General features: G+C 38.6%; 2 protein-coding genes across 2 annotated transcripts; both read left to right on the forward strand.

Annotated features, from left to right (window-relative positions):
* The first annotated feature begins 462 nt into the window (after positions 1–462).
* On the forward strand, positions 463–3,116 carry LOC108680348. The gene is made up of 4 exons (XM_018169150.1): positions 463–828; positions 1,675–1,837; positions 2,580–2,695; positions 3,106–3,116. The coding sequence occupies exons 1-4, from the start codon at positions 789–791 to the stop codon at positions 3,114–3,116; spliced, it is 330 nt and encodes a 109-aa protein (XP_018024639.1). The 5' UTR covers positions 463–788.
* Positions 3,117–7,144: 4,028 nt separating this feature from the next.
* Positions 7,145–24,225, forward strand: LOC108680354. The gene is made up of 2 exons (XM_018169159.2): positions 7,145–7,303; positions 21,117–24,225. Exon 2 carries the CDS (start codon positions 21,123–21,125, stop codon positions 22,809–22,811), a length of 1,689 nt encoding a protein of 562 aa, XP_018024648.1. The 5' UTR covers positions 7,145–7,303; positions 21,117–21,122; the 3' UTR covers positions 22,812–24,225.
* Positions 24,226–24,869: the final 644 nt, after the last annotated feature.

Here is a 24,869-nt window from a genome sequence, read left to right on the forward strand (position 1 = left end):
CAGTCTAACCCTTAAACAGCTGAAGAAACATTTGTTGTTGACGAAAAGTTTTTTTTATTATTACTTCAATCCGTTATTATCGCAGCATTCATCTATTAACAATCTTCTGTGAACCATTCAATATTTAATCTATAATATATAGGAGGCCATACAAGCGATCACGATCACACGAATGTGCGTATAACCAACACGGCGTAGCGTATACGAGGGTGCGTATAACCAACACGGGGNCGTGTACACAAGTGTGCGTATAACCAACACGGATTAGCGTATACGAATATACGAATGTGCGTATAACCAACACGGAGTAGCGTATACGAATATACGAATGTGCGTATAACCAACACGGGGTATAGAGAACGCCAATGCACACACTTGGATCACCATGGTAAAGGACGAGGTCAGGTTCAATATCTTGAACTGCGATGGACTTCCGTTCTTCTAGTGCACTTCCAGCCGTGATTCAGGCAACATGCATTAATAGTTCTAAAAAACAACATTTTTGAACCACATTTGTATTTCCATGGCTGATCATTTATGAAGAACTGTGTGAAGTTGTCTCGTCATTTTGTTCACACAAAACGGGTATAAGTTACGAAATTCAGACCAAATTTTTGTTACTAGAAATGATTTTGTGAATTAATCTTTCTCTGTAAGACTATGAACATACAAAAACTTTGTCTATTCTAATGATTATGTTTAATAAAGAATAAGGTTTGAGCTATTAAAATGAGAGACATAGCATTGAGACACCTCACTTGACACACCGCGTAGCACAGAAGCTCAGAATGTTCAGCACGACAGGCTTGCGTCCGCTCTTCACCATCGGTAATCTCTTTAAAATAATTAATTACAGCGGAATTTGAAGGAAGAAATAGGAAAAGAAATAGAATTATGATAATAATTGCATAATAACAGAAATATATGAATTGAGGTGAAATAAAAATAAGCAATAGCAGGAATAAAATTTATTCGATTTATCCATTTAGCCCCATTAGCAAATTATAAAAATACCATTCTCTTTATAATTTGTTCGCCCGTGTGTAATATAATTGCTGCGAACAGATTTTTTTCCGTTCAACCATAACAAAATTCCAAATATAACTAAATGTTGTAATTTTTTATTTTAGCATACAAACAGTATTAACGCAATAATCAATGTACAACTAACTACCTACTCACCTTGTTTTTTCGCATTCACCTTGTGAATGCAATTTTATTAGAATTTTCAAGAGGATATTACTTTAAGTTGGCAAACATCGCCTGAAACAAGTGACTTGTTTTCATTACACAGAATTTGCATCTAAAGTTGCTAAGACAACGAGCAGTCCGTGCGTACGAAGCTATTGCCCACACTACCCTTCCTATCGTCACTCAATGCCTGTCTATCAATTTATATCCCGCATGCAGTTTTTCGGACATCGTCTCTATCCACGTCCCTACTTACTGTGTATCAATTACCAGTCCGACGATCGTCTCGGCTGAATCACCTAAGATCGGTCTAACGATTTAGAACAGTACGACCATCGTCTCGATGCAGGCCCCTATAATAGCTAAACATCGAGTGTCATCAGTCTACCGATCGTTTCTAGTTCAATCCTTAACAGTTGTGTAATAATTATCAGTCCGAAGATCATCTCTATTTGCTTTCCTGATCATTTAATCCCTCCACAGTGGGCATCGTATGTCTGTTGGCTGCTGTTGTATTCGTACCAGCAGAAGCGAGGTCGCCACGACAAGCGCCTGACAACGCGGACTCGGGGAACTCAGGCGTCAGCGCCACGCAGAGCGGCGGCGCTGGCAAGGGCTTCTCCGTCAGCGTTTTCTGGTGGCTCGGGTTCGTAGATTTGCAGAGCGTACAAATAGCAAGGAGTTCGTGGGTTCCTCCGTTTTCTGGTGGCTTGGGTTCGTAGATTTGAAGAGCGTACCTATAGGCTGAGCTATAGCAAGGAGTTCGTAGGTTCCTCCGTTTTCTGGTGGCTCGGGTTCGTAGATTTGCAGAGCGCCTGACAACGCGGACTCTGGCAACTCGGGCGTCAGCGCCACGCAGAGCGGCGGCGCTGGCAAGGGCTTCTCCGTCAGCGTTTTCTGGTGGCTTGGGTTCGTAGATTTGCAGTGCGTGCATATAGCCAGGAGTTCGTAGGTTCCTCCGTTTTCTGGTGGCTTGGGTTCCTAGATTTGCAGTGCGTGCATATAGCAAGAAGTTCGTGGGTTCCTCCGTTATCTGGTGGCTTGGGTTCGTAGATTTGCAGTGCGTGCGTATAGCAAGGAGTTCGTAGGTTCCTCCGTTTTCTGATGGCTCGGGTTCGTAGATTTGCAATGCGTGCTTATAGCAAGGAGTTCGCAGATTTCTCTGTTTATGGAGGACCTTACCGTTTTTGGGAGTTGTACGGTCTTTTCTTAATTAGTGCATTTGAGAACAAAATATATTATCAAACTCAGTTATCCTTCTTATATGTCGTCAATGCTTACATATGCCAGAGGATTTTTGTACCGAGATACGAGTAGTCTAGAAATTTCATGGTCCTGTTACTTGAATTTCTGTACTCAATACTGATCAAGTATTTGGCATATTGCAGTTATCGCTCGAGTTATCGCACGTTTGGTAGCAACAATCGATGGTTCTACATCAAAACCAACCCTTACTTCTTCGTTGGACTCGGCCCGCTCGACAGACCAGGATTTGCAGACTACGGTAAACTTCTTCACCTGATTTTTGATTGCTCTGTTAAAATCTCCAAATATTTTTTCAAAATCGTGAATTAAAATTATAACCTAATTTTTGTCATAATACATAAATTATTCAAGAATTTCGTACAGAGCGGGTTTTCAAATTCCAGCGGAGTATGATTTTAAATAGAATAGGAAAATTCCAATAACCATACATGCAAAATTTATCAAGCAGTGACAGTTTTAATGAGTGAACTGTCCCATAAATTACATTTTGAGATTTTTCTTCCAAATAATAACCTTATGCTGGGTTAACCAAGATTCGCTGAATCTCGAGTGTCAGTTTCTCAACAATTTTCATCGTAAATATATTATATTAAGTACATAGGGGCTCTCGCAGACCCTTGATGTAATGTAATGCATACATCAATGCAGAGTCCCCGTAATATAAGCAAACTAAGCAATATACTGTGCAACGTAAAGCTATATTAAGTCAGCACCTGAATTTAGATCGCAGCTTAAGCTGAATAAAAGCATTTAGTTTGCATTGCATTACATCAAGAGTCTGCGAGTGCTCCTATGTACTTTTTTATTACATTTCCAAAAATAGTTCTTAGAATCCATCTACGAGTTTTTTGTGTATTATGGAAATAATAAATAATTCGATGCTACATTTTTATTCAAAAGTAATAAAAAGCAACTCATATACATTTACGATTTGCGTTCATGTTCAATTATTCAAGACTAAATATCATTTTTCTGATTGCTGTCTATGTATCTCGATGTGAAAAAAATTACTCATTTATCCATTGATTTCGTTGTTACATCAGGCCAAAATATATTTCTTCTCACCCATATAATAATGGTCATATTAGTCTAAATGGTGCAACTTGAATAAAAAATTACTGCCTCATTAACATTGCTTGTTGGATGTCCTTTCATGTTTATAATGCTTGCAACGCCCGCTTCTTTGCCCTGCATTTGCCCTGCATCATTGACACAATCAGTTATACCATTAGGTATAATTGATTGTGTCAATATTAATTATTGCAAATTTATTGATTGTGTCAATATTAAAATATATATTTACGTGGAAGAATGATCTATCCTTGGCTATATGCCGCGTATCGATGGGCAAAATTCCTATAGCAAGATCAAACCGCCAATTCACTTATAAGTTATAATGTCGACTTTTTCGAACCAATGTTTGGATTTTTCACACTTAAATTAAAGGTTCTTTACTCATTGATTGACCCAAAAAGCTTACTTGATGACAGTGGGTGCCAACTTGTATTAAGCACAGGAATAGTTTTGCCTTGGAACAACGTGAAAGCTTTTTAGAACACCTTTTAACTCATGAACAATTTCAGGGAGTCATTCTTTATTGCATAATAATACCTATTAATATAATAAATATTAAAAATATATATTTTTAATATTAACAATATATATCATAAATATCTATTATATTACCAAAATAATAATCACTAAGGATTACATAATAAAGCACATTTGAAACAGATGGCAGCCAGTACACTCCTACATATATACAGCATACTGGCTTATAATATGCAACTTATTAGCATATCATATACAATAATATTATACTTTCAGTAAATAATTTGATAACGTCGGTTAATATTTATTTTTAGTGGTACGTGACGACTGTTCTTGACCACAAAGAAGTACTTGCTAAAAAGATTATAAAGCATTGCCTAAAAGCATAAATTCAATATTGTTGAAGACTGTTGAGCGAGCACTGACCTCATTTTGACGAGATAAACCAACCATTAACATGAAAAGCGTTCATACCACTGCAATAATTACCGCTAAAATTAAACGCATCGCATCTGGAGTATTACCACCAATAAAACCATATATATAATATGAGTATCTGAAAATATAATTACCGCAAAAATTAAAGGCATCCCATTTAGAGTATTACCACCAATAAAACAATATATAAATAATATCAGTATCTGAAAATATTTTATTCAATTATACCGATTATTTTGAGCCGTTGCTCAGTCAATATTAGCATGAGAGAATAAATTGGAAATCCGTTCGAGCGATCAGGGGCCATACTTTCAAAACTCGTTAAGTGAACGTAAGATACTTGCACTCTATTTTCTTGTCTATGATTGGTGGAATTGGCTTGAAAGGCCGCCAATATTGGAGCGATCCGTGGCCATACTTTCAAAACTCGCTAAGTGAACGTAAGATACTTACACTCTATTTTCTTGTCTATGATTGGTGGAATTGGCTTGAAAGGCCGCCAATGATTGGCTGATGAACTTACGATCTCTTAACTTTTTTGAAAGTATAGGCCCAGATGGCATACGTGCTGATCGGCAGCTTTATCCATGAAGATATTGTTGACGCTCCGAGTATGAACGCGTTCAAGAACAGACTAGACAAGGCCATGCAGGAGCATATGCTTAGTCTTGAAATACCTCGTATCCTACGGAACAACTGAAATCTAGAAACGATTCTAAACCTACCGTCCGTTGAAAAGATTTGATCAAAAGGCCAGTTTAGTCAAGAAAAATACAAGAATCGTCGACATGCCTCGTCAATGCCGAAGATACTATACTATGGCTACATATACATGTATATGCATGCATGCATGGCGCACCTAGCGTTGGCTCATCGTTTTCGGGGGTTGTATTTTTAAGGAAAGCAGTTGGGATGCATAATTTGAATAGGATTATCTATGTTTAAATTGCAGAGTTTGAATGTGATTGCTCATGCTGCTACGGCAGGTAATAAATAGATAATGGACGCTTCGATAACGGGAGAGAGACTGCCTCGCTTTTCCAGTTTCCGCTCCTGTGTGCATGTGTGGCTGTGCGTTATAGGAGGAATTTCGAAGTGCAATTAAACTTCAATATTATAAAACTCAAGAGAGTAAGGTTATTATTTACATTCGCTCTATATTACAAATAATATAAATGTTCGTTACTATTTTGGTTTATTTTCAGATTACTTTTTAAAAACAATGTATTTACACTGAGCAATGAGCATGTAGTCAGTCACTATATTTATTTGAACACGCACTTACAAGCTCGAATCTTCATTTCGGAAACAGGTATTCACTTTGGAAGAAATCTAGTTAGGAAAATTCGGATAGATGGACATCATTCAATTAAAAATGTGAACAGACAAATAAACTCATTTCGTCATAACCATCGATGGAAATAATATTTGAAATGGCCAATCAAACTCTCAGATGTTTTTCCTTGGAGCAAGCCAAGTGATACGCTACAACTCGAAGGCTTCCTACGAGGTTTTCATTGCTATGCAGTTCAGTAGCAGAGTCGAGCCTCTTAAGGTCAATGTTGATGAGTTAGGTAATCTGTATGGGAAGATTAGCACCCTCGACATTACGAGGCATCACCTGAAGAATATCCAATTGAACGCTTGCGTGTTGTCGGCAACCCGGCGAAAAGCTTAACACCAGAGGGACTTGTCCACAGTGTAAGATGAGCGCCTCCTTTGACGTTTCATGCCCTGATTTGCAGAGGTTATTGTTTGGGAGTGTCTGTCTAAGTTTGTGGGAGTGTCTGTCTAAGTTTGTGGGAGTGTCTGTCAGTTTGTGGGAGTGTCTGTCTAAGTTTGTGGGTCTGACTTTCTAAGTTTGTGGGAGTGTCTGTCTAAGTTTGTAGTTGTGCTTGTCTAAGTTTGTGGGAGTGTCTGTCTAAGTTTGTGGGAGTTTGTGGGAGTGTCTGTCTAAGTTTTGAGGAGTGTCTGTCTAAGTTCGTGGTTGTGTTTGTCTAAATTTGTGGGAGTGTCTGTCTAAGTTTGTGGGAGTGTCTGTCTAAGTTTGTGGGTGTGTTCGCCTAAGTTTGTGGTTGTGCTTGTCTAAGTTCGTGGTTGTGTTTGTCTAAGTTCGTGGATGTGTTTGTTGGTCAGTGTCCCTGCAGCTGCCATCACAAATACAGCCCATCGCATTTAGGGGTTGACCGAGCGCGTATCCAGGATACATTTAGACTTTAGAGGCTAAATATTACCTGGGACGTGATAAGTTAGTACATTGCGTCTGGTAGGAGTGTCTTAGAGGAAAAAATGAAGTTGGTATGTATTAATATAATTTTACATATTGAAATCAACGTGTGTGAAATAAAATATTTCACTATTTTCCTAAATACTATAAAGACAGGATAAATTTGGTCATCGTCCAATTCAGTCACATTGCTAACGTCCTATGCGATTCTGAGAAGAATTGCACTTAATTAACAACGGTATTTGCAGCTTCGAATGAAATGATACAACATCCTATAAGCCTATAACAGGGGATGTAATGAATTTGAGATGTACTTTGTTGATCAATGTTGCAGTTGCACGGTAAGCAAAATGTCCAGGAACTTCAAGCAACAGCGGAGTCGAGGCCCAATGATTACAGAGGATTCTAAATTCTGAAGGAATGACGGCACGATTCAGTCTTCACTCTTCAGACTCAGTCAGTACTCGTATCGACACCATGCAGTGAGGGTGTGCAGCCACCCCTAGTGACGCTAGTGTGGGCACAAGATATTTTCTTGAAGCGTTTGTTGCCCTATATTCTTGTGAGCCATCACCATTTCGTTGCAAAAGCTGTCTGAAAGTTTTATTATTGTATCGCATCATCAAAGAGGCAAGTATTTGCGCTCTTATTATGTTAAGGTACTGGCTGCGGTCACCAACGATCATCCTTTTGCTTGCCGTACCTCTCAAGCACGATGCATTGAGAGTCGTCGTGTCTCCCTGTCCCATCTGCGAAGGGGAGGCAAACATTTTCTCGTCACTACATTCAGCTGTGTTTCATAACTACCCAGTACCTAGCAAGAATGGTTCCGTTAAAATTGCTCAAAGAACTTGATATATTATGCCTGTTTGCGTAATTTGTTCCTTACTCATGTCCGCGATGGCGCTGGTGGCAAGTGTTTCCTGGGCAACGCAGCTGAGCTTGTTGGACTTACTTGATATAATTTGACTCGTTTTGAGATTTTGTAGTGGATTTGTAGTGGATTTGATGTAGTGGATTTTCGACTCACCCCACCTGTCCCTATAGCGGGAAAATATTATTGACAACTTCTTTTCAAACTTTGCTCAACCCGGACGTTTTAAACGGTAACAACTGTATTAAACATGTTGTTGTGCCATCGTCATTTTCATCAAAAACTAAATGAATGAACGAAAAAATTTACACTTGCACTACCGTTGGAAAAAACTTGATGCAGTTATTCCCCAGCCATCAGCGAGGACAAAATGCCATAAATATTTTCCTCTGCAGTCTGCATAAGTGGCTGAAGTGCGTCTGTTATTCACAGCACAACTTCTCGAAACTTGGTTATTGCCTGGCCTAATACGTGACCACTTCTAATTCCTAAGTACATTATAACAATACAGAGCATTTATCCGAACCCTCAATGTGACATCAGATAATATCTAAAAAAATTTGCCCCATTCGGCATGGCTCTAGTCTAGAATATGATTAACTGTATCTGCAAGATTAACGCTTTGTTCTGTTGCAATTATTCTTTGACAACAATTAGAAAGTGAACGTCGTTCAATGTTGTATACTGTACCTAGGTTTACAAACATGGCTGCCTACGTGCCTGAATGAAGTTCACACTCGTGCATAATGATCTAATTAGCTCCGTTCTGAATATTCATTCGATTGTTTACTAATATTGAACTCTGAATACAAAAGCAACAATTTGGTAAGGTTATGTTAAATTGGTAAAGGATGAAATGTCTCAAGAATGAAATGCGTCAATGATGAAATGCGTCAATGATTAAATGTTCCAGTGATAAAATGCATCAATGATGAAATGCATCAATGATGATCTCTGCCCTAACTCGTACCGACTCAGAGGTTGCACTGTTACTTGTAAATCGAGATTATTTTAACGATAGCTATACCTTCGTTTCCGCGTTGGTTCTATTGACTTATTCACAATTAATTTCTTGCTTTTGATATCTTTGAAACTCTTGGTTTGCTATATTTATCCTAGAATATTTAAAAACAATCACGAAAATTTCGTTTTTTTTCGGGACGGCTTTAATATTGCAACATAACAAATTTCAACACATAGTTAATACCCTATACGCGCACGTAATACGTGCAGGTCGTCTAACTTTCCCATATTTTATGTCTCTTGATTTTTCTTGGTAGAATGCCTATAACGCTTACACATACAAAGTGTCCAAAATTATTACACTCGCCTATTCAGAACGTAACCCATCTACTAAAGAAGATACTTCGCTAAAAATTTAAAAGCAAAGAATAGTCCACAAAAATTCATATCTTTATAGAAAACGTTTAAGAGTCCAGCTCCATCGTCAGTTCGTAGAATCTAGAAGATACTTCACAGTCTGCTTTCCAATCAACGTAAAGCACGCTGAAGCTCATCCAAGATTCAATGATGATAAATTTACAGCGTGAGTTCAATACTCAGAATAAATCATTCTTACTGTACGCAATGTAAGTAATTAACGCGTACATCCTTACAATGTGTAAGTGTTGATATCAACTTTTTATAAATCTGTTTTAATAACGTCTTCACGTAATCATAGTCGACTAATATAGGCGGGCACTTGTCATGATTGATAGTTGATATCAACTTTATATAAATCTGTTTTAATAACGTCTTCACGTAATCATAGTCGACTAATAGAGACGGGCTCTTGTCATGATTGATAGTTGATATCAACTTTATATAAATCTGTTTTAATAACGTCTTCACGTAATCATAGTCGACTAATAGTGTCGGGCACTTGTCATGCTTGATAGTTGATATCAACTTTAAATAAATCTGTCTTAATAACGTCTTCACGTAATCATAGTCGACTAATAGGCGGGCTCTTGTCATGATTGATAGTTGATATCAACTTTAAATAAATCTGTCTTAATAACGTCTTCACGTAATCATAGTCGACTAATAGGCGGGCACTTGTCATGATTGATAGTTGATATCAACTTTAAATAAATCTGTTTTAATAACGTCTTCACGTAATCATAGTCGACTAATAGTGGCGGGCTCTTGTTTTGATTGATAGTTGATATCAACTTTATATAAAAAGCAGTTATTGGTTACGAGCGACCGCAGCTGGCACGTGTCACGCATTTTTGCAAGTCACTCAGTCACAAAATTGTTTTTTTTTTCAGCAACAGTGTTAATTACCTCTCATGCTTCTGTTATGAGGGACAATTGTGCGTGTTTTATTATTCCATAGACATGCTCTTATGTTAAATGTGTCGTAGAATAAGGCTATTGATAAGCAATTTAGTGATGACTCGACTTAAATTAGATACTCTGTTAATGGGCATTTCACAACGGCTTATTCTTGTATTTTTACCTTATTCTGCCTTTATTGTTTTGTGTAATAGAATAGAATAGAAGTGTCGGCACTGAAGAAATAGGCTCATGGCNTTAAGATAATTTTAATTGTATTTGTCTTCGTGGAATCAATTTAAATGCTGAAAATTTATCCAAGAGTTAAATTGTGAGAAATTCAGTAGAGAGCAACTTGAAAACTGTCTTATTGATCACGTTGATCAATAAAATTATCCACATGGTAGCATATTACTAGTGTTGTTTGCCCTCGTTAAGTACTCATTCAAGTAGGACTAAGTCATGATGCATATATGAATCTTTTAATCATCAGTTTCCTGTCATTTTTTGTTGTGGCGCCCTCCTCCCATTGTTAGATTGGTCGCAGGTTTCTGTTTCCGCTCGTATATTACATGTGTTTGTATGCGTCCCGCCATATTTACCTACATATGGTGAATGTTGCGAGTACTCCTCTATAGTTGGCTTGTGCATTTCTTTAACTGATGGTGAATCTGCTCTGCGAGTCGTTTTCAATAGAGATATACAGTATATGGTTAATTTAAGTGGATTTTTTCGTTGTTTTTAAAATTCTTGGTTACATGTTGGGCAGCAGGTATTCATGATGTAAGCGAGTGTATAAAATCAGTTTTGTTTGTTGTTATTTATTATTTGTATTTCTATTTTATATTTTCTTCTCACTCATATTGCGTTGTACTTGTAGATACGTTAATATTGGTAGCGTCTCTGGCTCGAAACAGTCAATAAGGCACGTTTTAGGTTAAGGCTCTTTATAGGAATTTGTCACGGCGAAAAGAGTACACGAGGGTTATAATGAAACACTTACTTATTTAGAATTAAATCAAGGCACATCGTATGTTAACAAAATCACTGCTGCAAAAGACATGTAAATAAATTCAGAAACTTGATTTTTAATCCCTTTGCAAACACCACTCTGAACTTTCAACAAGAATTCAATGGAGCACTTCGATCGAGTCTCTAACCGCTGTTTGAACTTCCCTACTTTACCGGAAAACGTTAGTCCGTAGTGCGTTGGTTGTAGTCCGTAGTGTGTTGTTTGGTCCGTAGTGGTATGCGGTTGCAATGTCGTCACCGTTTCGATCACAAAGTTCTCCTGTCGTAATGAAGGTCGTATAGTTTCAAGTAGCCGTACCGCTGTCATAATTCTGTAACAGTAGTCCCGAAAGATATCTCGAGTTCCGCATGACCGTGACTTGCCAAAGGCCGTAGTTCAAAATGGCTGTGATGGTTTCGATTTGAGTGCCGTTGCCGTAAGCTTATGGCCGTACTGCTGCTGCTGATGTGTCCGACAGTACTCTAGACGTTATTTGAATGCGTTGCTGGATATATAATCGCTGCGCTTCTGGTTGCTTCTCAGGTTGTCTTGCAAATGAATAACGGCCGGTGCAGCTGCTGCGTTGATATTGGCCTTACAGAAAATATAGCGAAGCCGTCGCTTGTAGAATGTAGATGCTCATGCAGTAATCGTAGCTGACTCGATGAGTCTAAGTTTCTTGCAACACTACCAGCGGCGAGAAGCGAACAACAGCATCGTGCATCAGGTGGCCCAAATGAGGGCGGATGAACGATAATCAGAGGCGGCGATCCATCGTGGCCTGGGACTGCTACGTCCCAAACAAATACTAAGGAAACTAAGGTTACCGTTAATGTTCGAGAAAGGGCTAGGCCACAGGCACGTAGACGTGGCTGTCGCGACGTCCGTAGACTGCAGACAAAGAATCCCTCTGGCGCGAACTTTATACGTTCCTTATATACGTCGCCACCACGCACACTTATGCCTTTAACCCTCGCAGTGACGCCGAATTCTTCGCCTAATTGAATTTCCCACGCTATAAGCAAGCCAACGCTCGCGTCCTACACACACCACATCGCTTTAACCCCCATTCCACCTTCTCAGCCCAGAAGTTTCAACTAAATTCATAACTTAAGTAATTTAATAACTCGCTCTCGAATTATTACGTTCTATACACGTGTGTTATCTGCACCCCTGCACATAGCAGCGTCGAGATCACTTCCTGTGGCGGCGCCATGCGTGTATGTACGTCACAGTCACTTCAGTGTCATGGTTTATTGCCATGCATCATTTAGATTAATGGGAAACATAGCTGTCGCTACTGAGCTATTTAATATGTTTGTGAGGTGTGCTTGTATCTATGTTTGGTCCATTTGCGTGGCTCTGGAAATATTTAAAAACTGAGGTACCTACGTGTACCCACGATAGACATATAATTGTATACATAGGTAGGCGTACCCACGTGTATGTATAATCGTAAATATTGCGTCAGAATATTGTCTGGCAACGAAATTTTATGTTCAGTTATGAAATTATCAGAAATTAAGAAATGGGGAGGGGAGAATTATATTAATAAACTAAAGTGCGATTTTTACTTCGTTAAATGTAGCTTATAGTTCCAAAAAGCAAAGTTAATATTTCTTTAAACTTTCAAAATAAGACTTCAATTGGAGTTCCATGGTGAATGTGGACATGAATGGGTTCTTCCTTTAAATAATTTACTTTATTTTCAATATGCTGACCAGAACAGGATTTTCAAATCGTAAGGAATTTCTTCCCTGGTAACGTGCACCGGACCAACCTGCAAGAAAATTATGAAATTTGGAAGCATTGACCATTTCTCCATTTTTTCTTTTGTCATTAACACCTACCTACAGGGTGCGAACCGTTCATGGAAAACCTGGAAAGTCATGGAACAAAAGGCGTTTTGATTTCCCTCAATAAGGTCCAGGCCTGGAAAGTCATGGAACAAAAGACGTTTTGATTTCCCTCAATAAGGTTGATGTTGGTTACATGGCCAGGACCGCGATAAAAAAACAGCGTGCAGACAAGAAAGCAAGTGCACTGCAAGTTCTTACTTTCAAGATACGAGCTTGGGACTTCATGCAGGCTATAGTCCGAAAGCTACTGGACAAGAGCCCTATCAAGTGTGTCCTTGGTAGGAACCTGAGATTGCTGGTGCCAAAAGTCTTCATCAAGAAGGACTGTAAGGAAGCCGACAAGACATGATTGAAGAACTGTCTCACTCTGCTTGTTGATGCCAAGAGATTCCCTTACACAGATGTGGATGATGTTGTGCAATGAGATGTGCAACTTTAGAGATGAATCACAACATTGCAGTGAACTGAACGCACAGTTTCAAGCATTTTCAACTACTGATCGACTGGACACTTTTTGGCATGCCATTCTGTCAAAGAGTAGGTACATACAAGAAGCTCTGGAATGTAGTGCAGATGCTCATGCTCCTGTCTCATGGTCAAGCTACGGTTGAAAGAGGGTTTTCGTTCAACAAGGAAATCATGACACAAATTCGTTTCATTTTTTGCGCGCATGAATTATTTCGCTTCTAGCAAAAATTTTCGTGGATTCTTTGGCATGTACCTCTTCCTAACGTAAAAATTTTTCTATGCTGATTCGGCTCCCTGAATTTTGTGATAAATCCATCGGACACTTGCATAACTGTGATGAAGACTTTATTTGTGTTCATTCAGCAATATTTTATTCAGTGGAAACTTTAAGTTAGTATTAATGTCACGTTTTCGTATGAATGTGAATATTAAATCTCATATATAGCGATTCGTTCATGTGAGTGCTGGTGCAGGGTTGAGTGGGTAAGAATATGCTAACTTCGGTCTCTTAATCTTATCTTAATTCTTTTCTTGTTATATCAAAGTTCCTGATGGGCATGATTCATAATTCCGAACTCATATGTTTATGAAGGCTATAAGTGCCCAGAGAAATCAAGCACCTAAGGTGTTCTTATCCTACCCTCTATGCATGCTGATGGGGGCTCATAAATACTGAATAAATTTTGGCTACTCGTGCGCTGTCTCGAAGTATCATTTATCGTGTTGTTGTTGAACGGGGAAAACCTTAGTGTGTACTTTATTTTAATTTTTTTTAAACGTATTTTATCGTCTTATAAACCCTTTGCGCACATAAATCCTTGCTATTAAAACACTCTTACAAAAACTCAATACCAATATGCAATTTACGCTGCTGCTGCACTGCTAGGCAGGTTTCGTCCAACATTCACCGCTTCTTACCTTAGGGGTTGCAATTCAAAGTTTTCTAGTCAATTTTTGTAGTCTTGGTTGATTTTAACGCTCACAAAATTTAGGAAACATTGCGGACTACACTTGCCATGCCATACCAAGGTTATAGAACAGGTTATGATCACAGCACCAAAAACTGAAGATTTCAAGCGATCAGCAAATCGCAAGGCGCTTTGAGCATCACATAAGAAGCATAATCTTTTTTGTGCAAAAATATCCAAGTTATAATATGAATATTTTTTGTGTATGCAAAATATCTAAGTTATGACCTTGCGCAGAGTTGGTATTTTAGACTGCGGATAATGTTTGCACTCCTATAAATTTTACATTGAATACGGCTTTGTTATTCCCATTAATATGCATTACAGCGTTTTTTAATGATTCCTTACCTTATTATTTTCTTGGAAGGAAATTAGTGTTTTCTGTTATTAAGCCCACAACGCGGAAAGAAGACTCTATCCTGATTCACTTGTAATAAGTGCAACGTTGTACTTATTACGTTGCACTTATCAACGATAGCATCGTTGACGCTCCGAGTATGAACGCCTAAAAGAACAGACTAGACGAAGCTATGCAGGAACATATGTTCAGTCTTAAAATGCCTAGCAAATTACGGACCAGGGCCTGTACTTTCAAAAAAGTTTAGAGATCGTAAGTTCATCAGCCAATTATTGACGGCCTATCTAGCAAAATCCACCAATCATAGACAAGAAAATAAGTCGTAAGTACTTACGTTCACTTAGCGAGTTTTGAAAGTATGGCCCCAGGTAATAAGTCCAGCACCTATCTCAATCAATTGTTAGTTATGGAAAGATCGGGTTCCAAAGGCCGGATCCCTTGTGAATCAAGTCACGAAAAGTTCAAGAATCGGCAACAGGCCATGGGCCTATTTCTTCAGTGCCGACACTTCTATTCTATTCTATTCTATTCTAACGCTGGTCCTAGTACAATACGTCGCCTGGGTCAATATGTTTAATAGCTTCATTTAAAGCATTGTGTACCTCTTGCATATATGCTTGAGTTAAATGTAGCTTCAAAGCTGATCTCCCATACTAACAAACGCTCAAATTTTCGTACACAAAGATGGTTTGCTTGTTTGTTTTAGTGAGCAGTGTTATGCATTATTTCATAATCGGTAAGAACACATTCTAAACAATCATACTGAAAAAATTAATTCATATAGAGGTTTGTCAATTTTCAACAAATCTGTCCAACTTTTGGGAGAGTCTTGCAATTTTTGTTCTTACTGCAGCTGGTTATTTAAATGGTGTCATTTTTAAATGGTGTCATTATTTAAATGGTGTCATTTTCAAATGGTGTCATTTTTAAATGGTGTCATTATTTAAATGGTGTTATTTTGTATGGTTAATTTGTCAGCGTTCTGACTGCTGCTAATGCATTCTTTCCTGTCGGTCGGTGGCTTGCGCTCACCACAAACGTTGCAACTTGAATAAGCGCGTCTGCTGCTGACTGAGCAACTCAAGACTGCTTAGAGCTTCTCACATACCTTGCTTACTGTTATCCTTGTATATATCCTTGTAGTATATATCACATAAATTCTGTTTTTATAAAGACGAGTTAAACATTTATATGTTCTTCGTGTTGGAGTCATTCTTGAATGAAAATATTCAGAATGAATTCGTGTCGCCAATAAACGAATGGAAATACGTTTATATGTTAGGTATAGTACAGTTTCGCTTGATATAAAGTCGGTCTAAATCTTAAATTTTCAAAGTATATTTTTGTGCAAGTTTTAAGTGCATGTACCTAATTAAGACTTTGCTTTGATCATCGAACTGCAATAGAACGTCGGACAAAAAAAAATCGAGGTTAACAGTGACTTTAAACACAATAAACGCTGACAGTGCAGCTCATTAATCGTCAGTTGAATCTTTCATCAGACACACTACGCGACTACAGGTGTTTTCTCTTTTTGTTTACTGTTTGTACCGCTACGTCTGGAATGCTGTCAGCACTTTAGTGTAAGAACAATCCTATTCAACGCACTTGTGTGCCGATGTCACGTACAGAAGAACGGCCCTATTGAGGCTATGTAAGATGCATCTCTGTGTTTTGAATCTAGTGAAGAGCAGCAAGATAAGAGATCGCAAGGTGTCAGAGAGCATTGCAGTGACTAATAAACTGCATCAGAAGTGTATGCGTGTCTCAGTTGCAGTGACAGATCCACTGCCTCAGAAGTGTATGCGTGTCTCTGTTGCAGTGACAGATCCACTGCCTCAGAAGTGTTTGCGTGTCTCTGTTGCAGTGACAGATCCACTGCCTCAGAAGTGTATGCGTGTCTCTGTTCTATGTCAAGGCTGACACATGAAGGTGTTGTGATGCTGTGAGCTGCAGCAGCGATGCCATCGTGCGCCACCTAAACATACACGCTCTCTCCTCCTCAGTTCGAGTTCTGTGTGATTCTGAGAATTTTGATCCTTTAGATTCTTTTCTTTTCTTTACCTGGTATCCTTACAACCTTCTTCTTCTCGTTGCGAGTACATGCTTCTTTGAATATAACGACTAATTTACTTAATTCTAGGTATGAGTCATAGTGCACAACGGTTTTTTACCGAGCTCAACATTATGTTTTTCTTGACTTGCTCTCCACAAAGACGGCATCACTCTCAAGTTTTTCCCTAAGCCATCCACGCTTAACACACGCAATCGCAATACACCGTTTGGATTGAGCTAGAGTCAATTCCATTCATTTCCGTCCGTAGGATTCTCCTATAGAGACACGCCAGCCACCGCGCTCTTGCGTGTCGACCTTTGTGATCTTGCGGGAAGAGTATAGTGATTGCGCCAGAGATTCTGTGAGGAAACTTTCGAATTTCCGCCGGACTTGTTTTACCTAATTGGAAAACCAGAATTTCACATCTCAAATAAAATTTCCCTGACTGACAACTCATATTCGTTTGTGTTTAAAATGTTGATATTACCGTAAAAATTTTCGTGTAAATTCCTGAATTTGACGTTAAATTTAAGAGTAACTGCAACAACTTGCAATGCATTTAAAAAATTTTTTCTGGAGACATACTATTTCTTCTCATTATTGCATTTAAAAAACGCTTCTGAGGACATATAAATTTCGTAAACTATGATGTTAACGTATTTTTGCCCACTCTTGTTTGAGCTCCCTCCCTTCTTCTCTTTTACACACATGGATAACACCCATATTGCTGTCGTCTTCTTGAACTGTATTGCCTCATGCGCCGATACTTCAGCTGAACTTCGCAGCTCCAGGAACTGGCCTGGAGCGCCGACCATGGACGTTAAAAGCCACATCCCAAAGCTCACGCTGCGAGCAAAAAAAAATTTTTCAAGATGGTGTACGGACGTTTTCTTTTAAATTGGACTGAATAGCTCTTTTTTACTAGGCTAAGTAATTTTTTTGTGGAAATTTGTATTATCAATTGTATGGTATATTTTTTCCTACTTAATTTCAAGTCAAATGTTTTTTCACTCGCGACAGCCTTTTGATGTGCAAACAAGAAGTAATTATTAATTATCATTTATCTCATATACAGGATTTATCTGCGGATACAGAATAATTATGATACTGCAAGGCTTGCGCAGTGAGCGACCACCGTTACATCTATGCCTGCTCCCCGCGGCCTAAACCTGTTTGTTCGCCTGCAATCGATACAGAACTGAACGGCCCGCATGCTGAACGTTTTACTACATCAAATCATGAAGCTGGAACGTATTATTCCCTTGATCATACTTACTCATTCTCTGTTAATACTTAATGTATATATATCTTTTCGTTGTATGAAATCCATCCGTTGCAGCAAATCATGAAGCTGGAACGTATTATTCTTCCGATCATATATAGTTACTCATTCTCTGTTAATGCTTAATGTATATATTTTTTCATTGTATGAAATTAACCCGTTGCAGCTTTTAACTTCATCTCCAAGCTATATTACTCGTTTGTTGATGTAATTTTTGAGTGCTATTTTTTGAGAATATGCCGTCCTATAATGCGAAATATATAGAGAAACTACATTCTGCAGCCTTTTAAATTATATTTTAACTTGAGCCCCCTGTTATTTAGACGTTACTTATCAAGTAATTGAATTCTAGATGTTATAATTTTTATTTTGACTGTTATTTAGCATAAATGCAAATAACGCTTTTAAAATTTGCTTTAAGCTTCAGGAATTAGGATAAATGTTGAAAAGATTAACACCCCCATTCTCTGCCTACATCGGTACGCCACTTGATATTGCAGGAGCGCTCGTTTCTATTAGCCTACGTAAATTAATTTTTTGTGTTCTGTCATGAATCCACTCGTCAGTTCAGTTTTGCATGTTCAAAATATTTTGCAGTTCACCTTCACTTTATGTGTATTGTCAGTACTCATTTGCGCGCTTGAATTCAGTTTCGCAGAATGAACTTAAAATTTAGCGTAGTGAATGAAATCTTTAATAATTTTTTGATAAGCTAATGAAGTATATAGTATAAACCTCCGTGAGTTATAAATATTTGCAAGACCTAACAAGAGTGAATTGTTTAAACAATCCATTTTAAACAGTTCATTTGCGTACCTGAATTAATAATATAACTTCTTATCCCCAATACTCAGCACAAGTTTTTGTGCAGCCGCGGCAGCTTAAGTCTCCTACATGCATGCAACTCCGACAAACAGACACTCGTGCACTATTGTCTCGTACCCTTTATAAAAACTGTTAGCTGTAAAAGTATGCTAAAATTAAGAATTATGCGCTTTCAGGTTCTGCACTTGAGCGCCAGTTAAGTAAATAAATAAAGCAGAAATTTTACGTTGAGAAGATTCCATCAGTGTAGATGGGCAACAAGTTCAACATTTACCTAATTAACTGCTAAAAACACAGACTGTCAGCCGTGCAGTGCCACTATGGCGTCGAGTAACTTGCCGTACAAGGTAGTGGCTCCAATTCTCAGCTGATGGATGTAGGTGCTGGAGTGGCAAATGCTTCAAGAGATGCTTGACTTCTGCTGTTCATACGAAGACCGAGTGATGGGTCTGATGGATGATTAGGAGACCGAGTGATGGGTCTGATGGATGATTAGGAGACCGAGTGATGGGTCTGATGGATGATTAAGCTTCAATTCACTTGCCAACAAACTCGTTGTGGATTTTCCCTGACTGGAAGTTGTTAACTACTCAATCTCTCCTTAATTTGTGAGCGAATATTTTATACGTTTTAATTCAGTTTTTATGGCGCGTTCATACGAAAACAAGCGTAGAGAACAATATATATTTCTGCTGGTCACACACGCGTTCGAGACGTTCGGTAACGAACTGGTGTTGTGAATTTTATTATTCCATGCCGTATATATGAACTCATGTACGAGTAATCGAATATACGATTATTTAGGTCTAAATTCCCCTGTTTGACTCACAGAGTGAGTTTAGTTTAGTTTAGCAGTGAAGACGTTTTAGGGGTACGTAATGTTACGTAAAAATTATATTTTAAGGGGTTGTGCAGTCGTGCGATGCGGTGCACCAGCATAGTCATCAACAACTGCTTGCATAGTCAGCAAGAGAGACGTGCGGTCGTGACGTTGAATTGAGGAACTTCACGAAACTCAGGGCAACTCGTTGATTATTTTTACCCTGTTATTCCTGCTATGAATCGTAGTATATTTTGAGCATAATCTAGTTTATTAGGTCGTACAGAACATGATTAAGTTTTATCGACGACGAGCGCCAATGATCGAAGAAATTGTTTAAAAAGTAACATTATCCTTTGTCTAATTATTATTTGAATAATATATTCAATTTATTTGAATAAATTTATATCGAACGATTTACGAGTTTATGTAAAATCTTCGATATCGGTTATTTTAACACTACCACAATTACCTACTTTGTGGTGATGAAACTAGATATAGTTGCGTTTCTGTCAGCTGTTGCAATTACTGAAACGTAGAAAAGAAAAATTATCCTTATTCGAAAATAAAGTTGTACGTGTGTTTCAATCATCGATGCCATTGTTGAGAAGATAGCCATAAATTGAGTGTATTGAGTTGTCCTCCGCGTGTGCACTTGTTCCCGCATTGAGCTCAATGCTCCAGAAATCTTTCTCACAGAATGAGCTCAATTGGGTGCAGCAACCTTCAGTTCGAGTTGACTTAAGTTTGGCAGATCGACTGAATCATATGCCGGGTCTGGCACTGAAATTATTTGTTTTGATAGAACAATTCTCAAGAATTAAATGTAACTTTGAGCCGGTGCCGGTATTACAGATACCACGTAAACTGTGTACATGATGACCACGCAGCAACCGGATCTTAATTATTAGTATTGTACAGAAGATTAAAAACTTTCATAGAAGTGCTGGTAACTTGAATACATAACTTTTATCGAGCAAAAATGAAACCGTTTTCTGTGTCAATTTTTTGGGTTCTGATATTCTCCAGTCGCATGATATAATTTCTTCTAAAGGACACTTCTGCCGTATTTTCGAATTGATGGACTAAAACCGTTTATAGAACGAATATGTTGACGCAATGTGAAATAACATGTTTGAAATCATTTATTCTGGGAACTTGACATGCAAGTTATTGTTGGACCTTCAAAAGATCTGTTTCGAGTCCACTACTTTTGGTTTCAATTTTTATTCAATTGTACATATGAGCTAAAGTGTAATGCGGCATCACACGAGTCTGCTTCTCTAAATCTGATATTTTTCTTTTGTTCGTGGCAAAATTGGAATTGACAGTGAAATATTCATTCGCTATCAAGAATGGTACCGTATAAGAGATGGGTGTGTTTGAATTTATATGAAGGGAAATAAATTTTCAGCTTATTGCCCTGTCTTCAAATTTATCAGCTACAATTTTCTCTTCCCGGTCATTAGCATTTGCAAAACCAGAAGAACTAAGTGTTCAAAAAATTTGTTTACCCCTTTATAAGCCAAAGTTACTCATAATAATTAAATTTTACTATTTTAAACGGATTACATTTCTGTACAATTTCTGCTTTCTTCAAAGTGTTTGCATTTATTTGATCTAATACTTTCCGTGTTTCAGGTGGCGATGTCTGCGCTCGAGTATATCCTGCTGATGTTATTCATCATCGGACTGTTGACGTGCGCCTACTACGCGGCCATATGCCTGCCCGTCGTGCTCGAAAAGGCCCTGCCATCTCGCTACGTCGACCCCGAGAGGAACTATCTCATCCCTGAAGACGGTTCCGACCGTAACGAAAACAACTCCGAGTCTTTGAATATAGCGAATAGCGGGAAGCCATCCCAAAGTAAGCTGAACCTCAACGAATCTTACCCTAGCGCCCCCGACACCAGCAAACTCCAAAATGAGGGTGACTCGTTCCAGAGCGGGGACATTGCGTCGTCAGGGGACGTGAAGAAGCACAGCCTCTGCCTTCAATCGTACGAAGATGAAGAAGTGCCGCAAAACATTCGAAAACTCGAGCGACTTCAACAATGTCGTGCTGAAAGCGCTCGCACGGCGCCTGATAGAGTGTCTCTTCTCCAAGGAGATGACGAAGATGGTCTCGTTGTTCGAGAGCCGAGCGTTAGAAGCAAGCACACAGGGCAACCTATCTCGCCTGCAAACTTCTCTCCTATTGTCATCCCGATGACTAAAATGGGGACACCGTCGGCTCCTTCACATGATGAGAGAGAATCAGAGGTATTTTCAAGCCAACCCATGAATCTATCATGCAAGCCAAACGCCAGTTCATGTGAACAATTACCATCTCATTCTGTGGTGATCGTACCTCGTCCTCAAAGCGTACCTCCAGCCATGAGCATGTCTAAGACTCATCCACCCTCACACATTGTCGTAACGATGCCTCAACCATTGATGGTCGCTCCTGTTTATGATGAACCTTCGGGTGATGAACAACCTGTTAATAGTCTCCAGCAATATTTGAACGCGCCACCTACTGTTAACGTCACTGTCCAGCCCACTGAAGGTAAACAGGAACCCGAAGAGTTTGATGTGCCATCAATGATACGGCCGCTTTCAGGCAGTCCGTATGGTTGGAGAGATTCAGTTGCCGAACACGAGCAAGATGCGGGAGTTCGTCAAAGTTCGTCATCTCTTGAGAAAACAAAATGTAATCAAGATGCAGAAAAAATTCACCCAGGAGCTAAAATTACAGAATCCGAGCTTGCTGATGTACCTTGCAACACCTCCGTTCTATCTGATGATGATCCTCAGAATTTCTCCAAGTATGATCATGATGAATCAGACTCGAGCGATCCTGAAATAACGGAGTACAACTTTGAGGTCCCAAATGAGTTGATGCCGTCGGCGAACGCTGTATTGGCCGATGAGATCTTCACGACTCCTAACGTCCAGGTGCTCAGTTACGCTTCCATCGATGAGGCCTCAATCTTGGAGACCGACGCTTCAGCGAGTGACTCGATCAGGGTGCAGGTGGGAGATGCCGACGGGGGCTCCGACACTGTTGATCGAGACTCAAACGACGATCAGCTTGAGGAGGTTGATGACACTGTGCCATCAGAGAGGAAAGAATCAGGCCTTGATCATCAGAGTCACAGTCCTGATCTTCTGAGGAGATCTCCTGATGGCGACAGTCTTCACAGTGCCGATTGTGAAGGCAGTGCTTCTGGTCGATCTCCATCTGCGTCACTTGAGGCTTCGCCGCGAAAGCATAACGAGACTCAACACAACAACAAACTAAATGATGACTTCGATACCGCCTACAAGAAGCCAGCTGCCGAATCAGCCGTTTGAGATTTCGGCCTTTTTTATTTTATTTCTACCTTTTTTAGTTTATTTACAGACGTCTAGAATGTTACAATAGTTTAAGTATCTGCAATACAAATTCTTTTCAGAATTTTTGGGAGTAAACAATCTTACCTGAACAGAAGTGTAACCAATAATAAGGAATTGTCTAATCCGTTAAAATTTAACTTAATGATGTAAATTGTACGTACAAACGGCATAAAGTTGGCATCGATGTTGCTGCAAAAAGGGAGAAGAACAGCATATGAGCTGTTTCGAATTAATTGTTGTCATGAATTCTATTTTTGTACCTAGCTGTAATATTAATATGAATTTTAGTGCAGCCTTTATTTGAGCTGTGACTCGTAAGCTCCATAAATGCATAATGTGTTGCAAAGCAGCACGTGGGCTGAACTTTGCATGTCTACTTGTGGCTGAGACTGAGAAGCTTTCCAGCGTATTGTATTGTATTCGCAAGCCTCTTTAGAATGTGATTCTTATGCAGTTCTTATATTAAGGTCACATTTTTAATGAATATGTCTATTTATGTATCTAATTTTAAGATGTTCCTAAGATTTTTTCGTTGTTTTCCTTTTCATACTCCATCACTGACTGACGAATTCGACAGAAAACTGAAAAACAGAAACGTGATCAATATTGATCATCCTGTGAACTCACCCTAGAGAGGGATGATTTTTCTCGACATTTCAAGTGTAGGTATATTCTAGGGAAAATGTCTTAATAGAATTGTTGTTTACCATATGTATTAATTAAGTAATGGATAGCAAAATTTAATTTCAATATAAAAACTTGGAAAACTACTCATTATGCAGATTAAGAGGGAGGTGAACTTAAAATATTCTCTATGTCTTTCTGTCGAGCTGGCGCTCCTCCACATTAATACGGTTAGCTCCGTGCTTAATGGTACTAGTTACTCTTTCTTTTCTTAGCTACAATTGTTTTCAAAAGCTTATTATTTTTCTCGTAGGTAGTTTTTATGGGTTTTTATTAGCCCGGAGCAAGGTGTTCTTCCAAAAATGTCTTCCTGTACGAATAAAAAAGTTATCTATGTAAATATTTTTAATATAGGTATATTAATGAACGTTTATGAGCTTCTTATTTCTGCGTATTTTTTCACAGTTATGTGTAAGATCACTACCCGGATGCAGTGATGTTTTTTTGGAATCAATATGTCAACAAATATTCCATCGCAATTGGAAATTAATTTAAATTATGCGGACTTAATATTTGTTAATTATTCATCATAATAATTTCAATGCTCCCTTCGTCTAGCAGAAAACTCACCAAGCTAGAAAAAAATGTGTACTTGGTTGCAGTATTTCTTGTTGTTACATTCGAGTAAATGTAGATTTCTCTTCGATTGCCATATTATACATAACCAATAAATAATACCCAATAATTAGTGATAGTTCGTTATTACCCTGGTTCCCTCATAACACCTTATTAGACCATCATCTCGGTCGGAACATGTCGCTCTACTGAAGGCCGAGCAGGTGACTGGACGGTGACGAATATGGCTTCTAGTGTATCTAATACATTTATTGAAGATGGACTCTCGCTGTGAAATTGACGCAATACGAACTTGATTTACTTGATGTTCATACGAGAAAATTTTTCAGCAAATCCCATCACGTGTATCCTGAGAAGAGCGACTCGCACCTCAATAGACTCGCGTGGTCGCTGTTTCGGGGCTCGTGAGAGCTCATAACCTAAGCCGTTGATTTGGAAAGTTTTCAAGGTGATAGATTTTCTTTATTTTGTTGGCTACTTTTACAATTTACTCAGTTATGATGCATGTCCTTAACAGAAGGATTGGAGCCTAGAAATTAATGTTCGTTCACAATAATACTAAAATTCAATACCGGTTTGAATCGGAATTGTTGCTTAGATGATATTGGTTAATAATTTAATATATCAAGTGAAATTAGTTAATTACAAATAAAATAATTATAATAATAAGGCCACTCTGAGATTAAAGCTATCTTTCAAGCCAACATTTTTATTTCACACATCTCGCAAAAATTAATGCTAGATGAGAATAATCAC

The sequence above is a fragment of the Hyalella azteca genome, unplaced genomic scaffold (genome assembly GCF_000764305.2).
Source record: "Hyalella azteca isolate HAZT.00-mixed unplaced genomic scaffold, Hazt_2.0.2 contig16209, whole genome shotgun sequence".
In the NCBI taxonomy this organism is placed as follows: Eukaryota; Metazoa; Arthropoda; class Malacostraca; order Amphipoda; family Hyalellidae; genus Hyalella; species Hyalella azteca.